This window comes from Cariama cristata, unplaced genomic scaffold, assembly GCF_000690535.1.
Source record: "Cariama cristata isolate BGI_N322 unplaced genomic scaffold, ASM69053v1 scaffold27945, whole genome shotgun sequence".
NCBI classification, from domain to species: domain Eukaryota; kingdom Metazoa; phylum Chordata; class Aves; order Cariamiformes; family Cariamidae; genus Cariama; species Cariama cristata.
The window spans coordinates 34,516-46,108 of NW_009617349.1; the positions used below are offsets into that span (position 1 = coordinate 34,516).

The following is an 11,593-nucleotide window of genomic DNA, read 5'->3' on the forward strand; positions in this document are numbered from 1 at the left end:
ATGGGGAAGAAGAGTCTGGCACTTGGCAGAGGCTTGGCTTGCGAGATCTGCAGTGAACGATGGCTACGGCAGCTGTGGTTGCAGGATGCAATCTGAGCAAAGCAGCGCAGGCCATGTGGAACAGCCATGGTCAGGGACCAGAGGGGGGCTGAGGGCAAGCACATGGGGATTGCCATGATTTATTTGGGAGCAGTTCCCTTGTGTCTGCGGGGCCAGCACCTAAGGGTGCTGCTTGCAAGGTGCACATGGAGAAGACACAGGTCTCTGCTGGGGTTTTTTTCTACCTTGGGGCCAGGCATTGCAGACCCTGGTGCTCCCAGGCCCTCGCTCCTGGAGGGGGCAGCTGTCCACGTGTTTCTAGGTTGTCCCCGCACAGGACGTGTGGTTGTAGTGCCCGCAGCACTGCGTCAGGCACAGCACACCCTGTGCCAAGCCAGCCCAAGCTCCCGTGAAGGAGAGCGTCCCGTTCTCGAGCGCCGAGCTGGAAGGAGAGAAGCATGGTCAGGACAAGCTGCTGCCCCCTGACCTGGGTCCCCTGGCAGGACCGTAACAGCTCTGGGGAGCTTCGCACCCACCTGGCAAAGAGCTGCTTGCAGCATGTGTACGTGGTGAAGCTGGTAGAGCTGAAGTTGGCAGTGCTGAGGAAGGTTACGCAGTCGCCCACCTCTGTTGGCACGTGAAGAAAACCTGGGGGACAAGGTCTCCTGGTTGGGACTCTTGGGGGACCGTGCATGCAAATCCCATACCCTGAGCATGTTTCTAAGTCCTGTACCCCAACTCTGCTCACAAATCCCTTACCCTAACTATGCTTGCTTGCAAATCCTGTACTTGGGACTGTGCTTGCAGGTCCCATACGCCATCCCACCTCACCCCCGAAATGGTTGCAGCAGTGACCCCAGGCAACTCCTTGCAGTCCCCCAAAAGCTGCCCTTGAAATGTCCCCATCCCAGGCCAGATGAGGATGAGGGGCCCCAGCAGAGCTATTGGGCTTGGGCAGTCTTTGGCAAAAGCCATGAGGGAGAGCAGAGGGTTTGGAGGCCCTGGCAGAGCCACGGAGAGGACGGGGCAGCTGTCCCCATCCCTGCACCTGCATTCATAGGGCTCTTCAACCCTTTGCCTGTCCCTCCCTGGATCTTTTTGGCTCTGCTGGCAGTGGGCTTGGACCTACCTGCCAAGCATGCATTGAGCATGGAGACGCAGGTGCCGGTGAGTAGGGCTCGCAGCACAATGGAGGCTAAGTCGCTCTTGCGCTGGGGTACCATGGATGCTGTGGGGGCAAAGCAGAGACTGGGGCAGGTCAGATCCTTTCTCTGGCTCTACCCTGGGCTGGGGACAGATAGGGACATGTCCCAGGTCCCCAGCTGGCTCTACCATATAGTTGCCCTGGTATGTGGAGGACATGGTGATCCCAGCCAGCACTCAGCATGCTGTTTGCCCATCCTGGCAGTGGTGGGTGCTGGGAGAGCACTGCGCCCACCCTACACCCATGGGTGATCAACCAGAGCCCTTGGCGCTCTCAGCGCTGAAGTCTCTGCTCTTTGCCCCATGGCTGGGTGGCACCGGGGTTTGTGGGACGTCCTCTTGCCCACGAGTGCAGCACACAATCACCCCTATCACCTGATGCAAACCTTGTTTCTTATCTGTGTGCTGGCAGAGACTGAACATGGAGGCTTGAGGGCAGAAAATCCCTCCTGCCCCAGCTGAGCCCTTGCTTCCTGGGCCCAGGATCCCCCTGCATCATGCCCAGGCACCCAGGACGTGAGTCACACTCACCCAGGCCTCCCAGCATGATCCCAATGGAGCTGAGGTTGGCGAATCCGCAGAGTGCAAAGGTGGCGATGCTCTCGGCTCGCTCCTGGAGGGCACAGCAGCAGGGAATGGTCACCTCCACCCAGAAGCAGCCTCAGCGCAGCCAGAGCTGAGCACCATGTTGTAGCTCCCAGCCCAGCCGGACATGATGGAGTTAAGTCCCCCACCCCAATCCTTTCTCCTTCAGCTATTTTTGGGAGCGGGGATGCAGGTGGTAGGCAGGCTGCCCCTGGGAGAAGCTGGGCTGGGGGGACAGCGGGCCCTGTAACACCATGATCTGCCCCACCAACACGCAAGACAAATGGGAAAGGGCTTCACTGACTCCTTCAGGATGACTCCATGTCCAGCAGTTAGTGAACATCCAAGTCTAGTTGGTCATAGGTACCCTCTCACCCCCAACACAATCATCCCCCTGCCTGCCCACCACCCATCTGCCTGGCCAGGTCCCATGCCCCATTTTGTCTGGCTCCTTCCCGGCCCTGTGCCTGGTGGGGTGGAGGTGCCGCTCACAGATATCCACTGCTTCCGGCTCCCATCCCACTCCTCCAAGCCCGACAGACGATTCTTCTTGTATGTGGCCAGCTGCTGGTATGCCACAAACTCGTTCAGGAAGATCTTGATCCCCAAGAGCTCGGCCAAAAGCGGTGAGTCTGCCCAGTCTGCCCCCATGAGAAAGGCCACAGGCATGAGGATGTAGGAGCAGATCACCTGGGAAAAGCAACCCAGAGGGGAGCAACTCAGAGCTGACCATCTGCGTAGCCCCCAACTTGGGCACGTGCTGCCAGCATTTGCCAAACACCCAGCAAGGGTCTCGGCAGCCGACCGTGGTGGTAGGCAAAAGTGGGGATGGGTGGGGGACGCAGGATCTGGCAGCCTAGACCATGAGGCTGCCTTTGGGGATACCTGGAAGGAGAGCCCCTCGATGTCTACCATCTCCCCAAACCAGCGCAGGGCAGCATTGATGAACTCCAGCACTGCCAAGAAGGCAATGAGGTTGGCCGCAATGTTGGCCACAAGCCCCACAGAGGCAGCAGCCCCGTTGCTGGCAGCCTCCAGGATATTCTGCTCTTCCCTGCATGGAAAAAGACCCTAGTGGGCTCATGTGGCCAGGCATCCCTGTGCAAGGTCAGCTCTCACTCCGTGAATGTCTGCACACCACAGGCTCTCCCAACCTTGGGCCACCTGCAATGTCCACTCGTGCCCCCAGATTGCCCCCTCGCCTTCCCTGCACTGGCAGGACGTGTGCAGCCCCACTCCACCATCCCTCTCCTCACACTCACCCACTGGAGAGGCGGATGTTTGCTTTGTCCTTGAACTTGGACTCTTCCACTTCGGGGTAGACAAGTTTGGACATGGCGAGGGCGCAGGGCGCAGCCATCACGGAGGCTGCAATCAGTGATGCCGCATCTATCTGCAACATGCCGACTGTGGGCTTAGGCACCTCTGTGCGAGGCTGTGCCCCATGATGTGCCACCCCAGGGTACCCCAGCATGTGTCTGACATCAGCCAGCAACACTCGGAGCAGTTCAGGGCTCTCCGTTTGCTCAGGGTGGGAAAAATGTCTGTTTTTCCCATCGCAGCTGGCCACGGCACGTAGGGCAGCTTGCCTGGGTGGAGGCATTACTGGAGCTGCAGTGATTGCAGCCTCGGCGATGTTAATCTCTCCTGCTGTTTGACCTAATCGTGACGGTTCTTGTCCCTTCCTTGTCTCTTTTTATCAGTATCAGAGCAATAGGTTGTGCAACATCGTGAACTTCTACCTGCAGATGAAGAGCCAAGCTCCCAGTCTCACCCCTCCCCTGCCTGCTAAGTGGCAATGTCTCATTTCTCTGACCTTTCACCCTTGGCTCCCCATTTAAGGAGACTAATTAATGTTTAAATTGCAGGAGCTCAGCCAGCAGGTCAAGGGGAAGGTTTATTCCCCATTACAGAGCACTGATGAGGCCACATCTGGACGCTCTGTTCAGGGCTGAGACACTGATGAACTGGAAAGGGCCTCCCTGGCGAGGGTCCGGCCACAGGACCGCCAAGGTGATGCTGGAGGAGCGGGGCTTGTTTGGCTGGGAGAAAAGAGGGCTGGGGGGGTGTAGTTGCTGTTTTCCACTACTTGAAAGGCAGGTGGAGGGAAGACACTGGTCAGAGGTGCTCACGGAAAGGGTGAGAAGGAACAGCACGGTTTCAGTGGGGAAAATCTGGCTGGATATAAGGAAAAAATTGTTCCCCATGATGAAGGCATCTGTGGGCTGGACCACAGAGGTGGGGGGGAGATCTCTGTCCATGGGCATGTTCACCACCAACCTGGACAAGGTCCTGGGCATCCCCTTGGGCTTTGCCATCACCTCATTTGGGCAGGAAGGTGGATCAGAGACCCCCAGAGGGTCTTTCCAGGCTAAATTATCCTGTGATTCAGTGAGATTTGCCCTGCTCACTGTGCAAGGATACACAGTGAGGGTCCCACAGCAGTGTCTTCTACCTGGCAGGGCTCAGGAGTTCTGGCCAGGCCAGTGAAGGTGAGGGTGGACATGGAGGCACCCTGCCCTCACCCTGCTTATGGAAGTCCAGGGCAGTTCTTGCATGTCAGGAACCGATAGCAGGGAGCACGTGGCATACATCTGCTCATGCACTCACCCCAAAGGATATATAGGCACCCATCACACTGCCTGCGATAGTGGAAAAGCCACCAGTCATCACAGCGTGGATTTCTGAATGAGTCATGTCTGCAAGGTACGGGCGAATGAGCAGCGGGGCTTCAGTCTGTGAGAGAGAAACCCCTGTTGTCCTTGAGACAAGGCCACGCAGGGCCGCAGGTCTCCTGGGAAAAGAGGAGAAGACTCTTCTTCCAGGACAGGCTTAACTGCAAGGGCTGAGGAGCTGGATCTCCTGCCCGGGACCTTACCTGTCCCACAAAAATGTTCCCCGCTACACTCAGGGTCTCAGTGGGAGTGGTGCCCATGGAGACCTGAAGCAGCCAAGAGATCTGGGGAAAGACAAGGCCGTCATGTTCACAAAGGCTCCTGGCACCTTGCCACCCACCCCATGACGCAGGGCACCGTTTGGCCCTCAAGCTGCACAGAGGTGATCTGGGGAAGCACCCACAGACCAGCTGGCAACATCGACTCCAGGGTTGGGCTTTCTCAGGAGGACACACAAGAAAGAGGGATTTTGTGTCTATTCTTTTAAGCAGAACAAATCACCCCAAATTAGTACCACGCCAATTTTCCTGGGACATCTCTCAGCTGATCATAGTAGTCAGAGACCCCACCAGGTTCTTCTCCTTTCCACCACCATCCCAGAGCCAGATGTGAGGCCCTACCTTGACAATAAGCCACTGCATGATGCCGAGGTAGTAGAGGATGGACATCACACAACTGAAGAAAACAACGATGGGCAGAGTCTGCAGGCAAGGCACCAAGGCACAGGGTTAAAGGAGAGCTGAGAAACACATCTAAGTACACTTGGGGACCAAGCCCCTCTGTCCTGTGAGCTGGGCATGGCGTGGTATTGCATAGCCAGCCCATGCTATTGGGATGCCACAACACTGGACCAGGCTGGCAGGAGGGACAGGGACCAGTGCAAATCCCCCATGGCACCGAGGAGGTCCATGGGTGGGTACAAAGCTGAGGGAGACCCGTCCTTGAGCTAGCTGAGCTCTGCTGCATTTAGCTCCATGCTCTCCAGGACCCAGCAAGGCAGCCAGACCAGAAGAAAACCAGGCTCTGCCTCTACCTCCCCATACCCCATTCCCCAGGCTGACCTGAAAGGCAAAGACTTCTTCAATGAGCGTGTTCCCAAAAACAAAGCTGGAGCCAGCTGTGGTGTAGCCCAGGAAGAACTGCAAGCGGAGAAGTTACATGGTAGGATGGAGAAATCCATTAGCTCTTTCCCTGACATCTTACTTCTACCTAGCAGCGGTCCGTATCCCCAGCCCCCCAGCTTGCTTCCTTATCGCACCAGAGAATGACCCTCTGAAACCTAAGCTGAGGGCACTGCTGGGCTGTCTGCAAGCCATGGGCCACTGCTCCAGCCTGCAAGGGAGACTGCACTGAAGGGTCAGAGCTGCTGCAGAAAAACAGGAAAGAGCTAGCTTTTCTCCAGTCCCAAACGAAAATGTTTGTGAGGGTGAAGTCCTCTGCAGCTTCTCCACCCCATGCCACTCTCTGCTCTTCTTTCTGATCCTGAGGGAGGGGCTACCTGGAGGGTGCAAGCACGGGATGGGATGAGCAGATGCAGTACCTGGATCTGATCACCCAGCCACTGGAAAGCTTGGATGCCCGGGGTTGTTCGGATGACAAAGAGCCCAAATAAGAACTCCAAGGCAAGACCCCAGAAAACGGCTCTCCAGGACACCTGGGGACCAAGAGCAGAACAGGGACTGAGGCCTTAGCAAAGCCTACAGACTTCCCTCTCTGGCTTCCTGCCCCTTTGACAGCTTCACGTGGCAAATACCATTACACTCTGCCCTGGGTGAGGGTCATGGTGATACTAACAAAGAAAGTGTCACAGAAACCCGCAAACATATGTTGGTGATAGTGGAAGAAGATGAATTGGTGGGACTCAGGAACTGGCTGGTGGAAGATAACCTGCCAGGCTTACTTACCCAGCAGGAGATGAGCGCAGAGACCATCTGATGGTTTGACTGATAGTACAGACCTGCTAGATCAGAACTCTTTGGAGGAGGCGGATGGAGGGATTACCCCAAACATTGAAGCAGGTTGGGTTTGAAGCCTCCAGGACTTCAGTCACTTCTGCCCAGGTCACCCAGGGCACCCGAAGCTCAGGCCCACCCTCCACCCATAGACACCTGAAGCTCCGGCATGCGTCTGGTGCTGGGTCTCTGAGTCTGACCCACTATGAGTGACATGGTGGGAAACAGGATGGAGGCATGGTGGGGGGAGCCCTGGGTTGAGCGGGGGGGGGGAGAGCCCTGAGGGGGCTTTGGGGCTCTGTCCACCCAACCAGTTTGGCTCCCCAGGCTGTGCCCAGCTCTGCCCAGGAGCCCTGCTGGGCTTCTGCTTCCTCCAGGGAGCTCCAGCGATGGGCCATCAGGGGATGCCAGTGGGAAGGAAGCACTTGTTCCCCAGTGCTGGGTGGCCATCTCCTGCGAGGGGATGAATGGCCAAGCCACACCTGAAACACATACTGCGCCATGATGCTTGGAGCAGGCAAACAGGAACAGCACCAAAAAGCAGAAGCCAGCTAATGAGATGAGCTGCTCTGGATTTCTGGAGGTGTCCAAAGCCAGCCATATGATCAGGCCTATCAGGAGGGCCACGATCAGCAACCTGTAAAGGAAATCCCAGACTGTCACAGAGAGGATGTCCCCATGGGGAGAGCAGCTCACGTAGGGGCAGGAGCTAATTGTGTGGGAGATGCCACCATAAGGTCCATGCATCTGAAGAAACCTGGGGCTCGGACACAAATGAGGGGTGTGAATAGCCATCATGCTACTGAGGTAAAGTAGCAAGACGTTTCCGCCATGGCTTCTAAGTGTTCCCTAGGCTGGGCCATACCTCATCATTCATGCATGGCACCAGGGCATGTGCCCAACGCCACTGGCTGTTGGTCGTGCCGGCAGGTCAACCACGGGAGAGGGGACCCGGGCGCTAGGAGGGATCTAGCCCTGCATTTTCCTGACTCACCATTTCAGCCATGGCCAGGCCTTCTGGAAGTATTTCCAAGCAGGGCTGAGGACCAGCAATGCTTTTGCCCCACAGTGCTTCTTGAAGAGGCTCCAGCAGATGAAGAAGACAACCACCGCAGTCATGACAACCAAGGCAAGGGCTCGCTGGAAGTTGAGCCAACAGGCCGCAATAAAGTAGCACAGGTATGCTGGAGAAGGCACATTCGGTGTCAGAAGCATCAGGGCCGTAGGATCACAGATTCATAACACTAACCAGGGCCAACAATGAGGTTTATTTCCTCCAAATGTCCTTCCCTGGCCACTCTTGAGGCTCCCATCTGTGTGCGAGGAGGACTTAGGGAGCACCACACCAGCAGCCAGGCTCACTGGTGGCAGCACCTGAGCTGTCTGGGGGCACAGGGAGTGAGCAGAAGAGGCACAACAAACCCTTTGGGTAGGTGGAGAAAGGGGAGGAGGACAATGAAGTGCAGGTAGCCCTCACGGACAGTAGTGGTGGGGTGAGGAAGGGGCAGGCAGTGGGGGTCGTGAGAGTGGCTACAACCTCCACATGGATGGCCATGCCCAGTGTTTGGAGGCTGAGGGCACAGCCAGCCAAAGGGATGTGGAGATGTGGTCTCAGTGCTGGGAAGTCCTCACCTACTCCAAGGAGCCCCAGGATGACCCTTCTCAACACCTTGGCATGAGCCTTGCAGAAGCACTTTGCCTTGGATACCGGCTGCAGGGCCTTCCTGGGGAGAGTCACATGCCAGAGACGTGAAAGGCACAGAAGGTGGATCCTGAAGATCAACCCAACCCAACGGAGCCAGGTCATGACTGTGCCTCCCAGAGGGCACTTGTGGCAGCAGCAGCATGGTGTTATAGGTGTGCCACGGCCTCTAGCAGTTCTGCTGCCTGCTCCTAGGAGGAGTGAGCTGGCCCATTATGGCAGAGGAGACCCCACCACACACCCCAACACCCCAGGCACCATGAGTGGAGGCTTGCTCTGGGTGGCTGCTATGGGGACAGATACCTGCCGCTGCCACCCTACAAAGCCATACAGAACCACTAGGCACTGTCCCCCCGTGTGGTCAATACAACCCTACTCTGCTCCCAGATCAGGTTTGGCTCCAGGAGAATCGCTGGTCCAAGGACTGCAGACTTGCTGCGACCACTGGGAAGACCCTACATACACACATCTCTAGGTGTTATCCTACCTGCAGTAGGAGAAGAATCTCCCTTTCCCTTCTTCTCTTCTCTGTTCTTTGCTCTCACCACATGGACCATCACATTCCTCACAGAGTCTTTCCTCCCCCTGGAAAACATCATTAACTGCAGCGCCCTGAGCAGCTCCTGTACCCCAACAGGAGGGGAAGGGGGGACTTACCACAGAGCTGAAAGCTGGGTTATCTGCGCCCTTCTCAAGGCTGTCCAGGGTTATCTGGTTTTCTTCCATTTTCAGAACTGCCACAGCTTCAATGCATTAGAGAAACAGCACTGTAAGGGACCAACGCTGGCTGGGAAGAGAAAGATGAGATCACCTCTGGGAAGGATGAATGTCCAACCTTGATTTTCAATTTTGCATCTCCAAGAGGAAAATGCCCTTTGCAATAGGGGTTCAAAGCGGTTTCTGCACCAGCACGTCAAGGCACCATCCCATAGGGTCCTCAAGCTGTGGGGCTGGTGTGCTGACTTCCTAGTTCTCCTGTAGCTCTGTGAAGGTCTTTGCTCTTCCTTGCTTCCAAGGAATTACAGGAGAGGATTAGATGCAGCAACGTGAGCTGGTACTCCTCCTCCAAACTGGTGGCAGCGGCCACCGGCCCCCAGAAGCCCCTTTGCAAATGTGGGATTTTGCAAAAAATAAATGTGGCTTTATCCCTTATCAAGAGCTCTTGGTGCAACCAAGTAAGATAAGGAAGAAGGTCCTTTCATATCGATAACTAGTACAGTGTAGGGAGCGATGGGTAGGAATAAGTGGTAGTTTGTATGGGGTCTGGTCCTAAAGGAGGATCATACTGGGAGAAGTGGTCCAGCAAAACCAGAACAACCAGTATTATGCCAGGGCAGGAACCCTTGGAGCATCTCATTTAGATACTCTCCCAGTTCCTCTACCTGGAGAAGGATGAGGGAAGAGCAGAGAAGTTGCAGCGAAGGCAGCGATTGACCGTAGGAGCACTTCTGTGTGAGAACAGAGGGAGTAAGGAGTTGTCCTTGCTTTGGAAGAGAGTTGTAGAGGTCTGCATGGAGAAGGTGGAGATAGCAGGGTCATCACCTGCTTCCCACGGTGTGAGAATTAAGGTCCACTGACCCAGCCCCAAATGAAACTAGTGGAGGTGAGGCGTTTTGGAGAACATCCGCCCCCCAATGTGGGACCTCACGGCAGCTGAAGGTGGTGGTGGGTTCCACAGGCCAGCAGAGCCTCCAAGGGGGACCACTGAGGCATGCTGGCCCCCAGCGTGTCCCTGGGCTCATGGCTCCTCTGCAGCAGGGCAGGACCCAGGGCCATGGTAGGAACCCAGGACCCCAGACCTCCTCCAGGGCCTGCAGCACTGGGGCTCAGGGACCCCTCCAGCACCCTCAGTGCTCAGGGATGCCTCCAGGACCTCCCAGGGTTCCAGGACCCACCCATGGCTCCTGACTCTCCTCATCCTTCCCAGACTCAGTGCCCTCCTGGACCCCTGGGCTGATGCCACCTCTATGCGCGCCCCCCCCTCCCCCCCATGTGGCTCATTTACCTTTAGTTTCAGTGAAGCCTCATTCGCTGCCCTCCCCTTCAGGAGTGGGGCCATGTGGGCAGGCAGACAGTCAGTGGGGCAGCAGATGGGTGCCGCCCATGTGCCCTGTCACCCCATCACGCTCCATGTCCTCATGCTGTGCCCGTGCTCCCTACACCCTCCTATCCCCTGTGGAACCCCACGGTCTTGTGGTGCAGTGTGGCTGCATGTCCCTCTGCCCTCCCCACTCTGTCCCTGCACCCCACGCCCTCACACCCCCCCACCTCCTGCTGCCCCACGTCCCTCACAGCCTCGCATCCTCCCTGTGCCCCACGGTTTCCCCCGACCCTGGCACCTACCAGCCCCTGGTACTCACCCGCCAGCCCCACCGGCCGTGCAGCTCCCAGCCCGTGACCTGGTTACCGATTAACAACTAGGTCCAAAGACCTGGGCTGGGCGCCGCAGGGCCAGGACTGCCCTGGCTCCTCCCGGGGCTCACACCCAGGTGCCCGGTGGCCTGCGAGGGTGTGCAGGGGAGTCCAGCGGAGTGGCCATCCGTGGCACCAGGCTGCCTAAAAAAAGCTTGCCCGGGATACTTTCACCCCCAGGTAAAATGAGCTTTGAGGGAAGATATGAAAAGCAGAAAGCCAATCTTTACCCCATCCCGGGAAATGCTTCCCTGGGAAAGAGCTGGGCACACGCAGCCTCTAAAGCTGCGGTGGTGCAAATTTGTGTCACCCGGTCTCTGAGCAGCGTGGGACAGATGAGGTTGCAACCAGCAAAAATACTGCTGCCAGTGTGTCGGAAACTATTTTTTTCATGCACAACAGTGAGGGGGTGGGGGTGTCACATTCCCACATGTGTGCACCCAGCTGGTATCTCCCTGTTTTTTTGTTTTTGTTTTTTTTTTTTTGTTTTTCTGCACAGGGAGCAGTGAGGCAATGTGGTTCTGGAGGGTGCCAACACCAGGGATTGGCAGGAATCGTTTCAGAGATCGCTGATTAATCATGCCACAGACTGCTCGGGGTGTTCACGCACCACACGGTGCCCATATGCAAACGCTGCCTCTCCTCACTCCCTCGTCCGCACGAGTAGCACCTTCTTCCTGTGGATATTATCCACGCCTGTCATTAAAGCTGCCTAAATCTGGGGTTGGTGTAATGTGTCACCCAGCACCTGCTTGCACAAGTCAGCGTCAGTGCGTGGATCACAAGGAGTAAAACCCTGAACGTGGATTGTGCATCGCTGGTGTAAACCCACCCCCACGCGTGCAAGGCTCCCCCAGTTCGCTGTGACGCTCACGGGCGACTTGTGCAAACACCCGTGGGACGCACAGAGTGTCCTCGCGTGCTCACCCGGGTCCTTGGGCAAACCCAGCGCTGCGCTTGACAGTGCAGAACAAACGTGCGAACACTGGCACCCCTGCACCACGCTCGGGCCGCGCGTGGGAATG

At 56.8% G+C, this 11,593-nt stretch overlaps 1 protein-coding gene across 1 annotated transcript; it reads right to left on the minus strand.

Annotated features, from left to right (window-relative positions):
* Positions 1–357: 357 nt before the first annotated feature.
* SLC28A1 (solute carrier family 28 (concentrative nucleoside transporter), member 1) lies at positions 358–8,882 on the minus strand. The gene is made up of 17 exons (XM_009700511.1): positions 8,814–8,882; positions 8,644–8,741; positions 8,087–8,178; positions 7,449–7,638; positions 6,950–7,091; positions 6,043–6,156; positions 5,564–5,641; positions 5,123–5,203; positions 4,706–4,786; positions 4,438–4,563; positions 3,090–3,220; positions 2,713–2,881; positions 2,320–2,517; positions 1,774–1,855; positions 1,169–1,267; positions 576–687; positions 358–481 (listed from the first exon to the last, which is right to left on the minus strand). Exons 1-17 carry the CDS (start codon positions 8,880–8,882, stop codon positions 358–360), a joined length of 1,986 nt encoding a protein of 661 aa, XP_009698813.1.
* Between the last annotated feature and the right edge of the window lie 2,711 nt (positions 8,883–11,593).

Excerpts from the sequence above, each read along its gene's own strand:
- SLC28A1 (XM_009700511.1), bottom strand. The coding sequence starts at position 8,882 with ATGGAAGAAAACCAGATAACCCTGGACAGCCTTGAGAAGGGCGCAGAT. Across the intron at positions 8,742-8,813 it reads ACCCAGCTTTCAGCTCTGTG|GGGGAGGAAAGACTCTGTGA; the intron begins GTAAGTCCCCCC and ends GATGTTTTCCAG. Across the intron at positions 8,179-8,643 it reads AGATTCTTCTCCTACTGCAG|GAAGGCCCTGCAGCCGGTAT; the intron begins GTAGGATAACAC and ends GACTCTCCCCAG.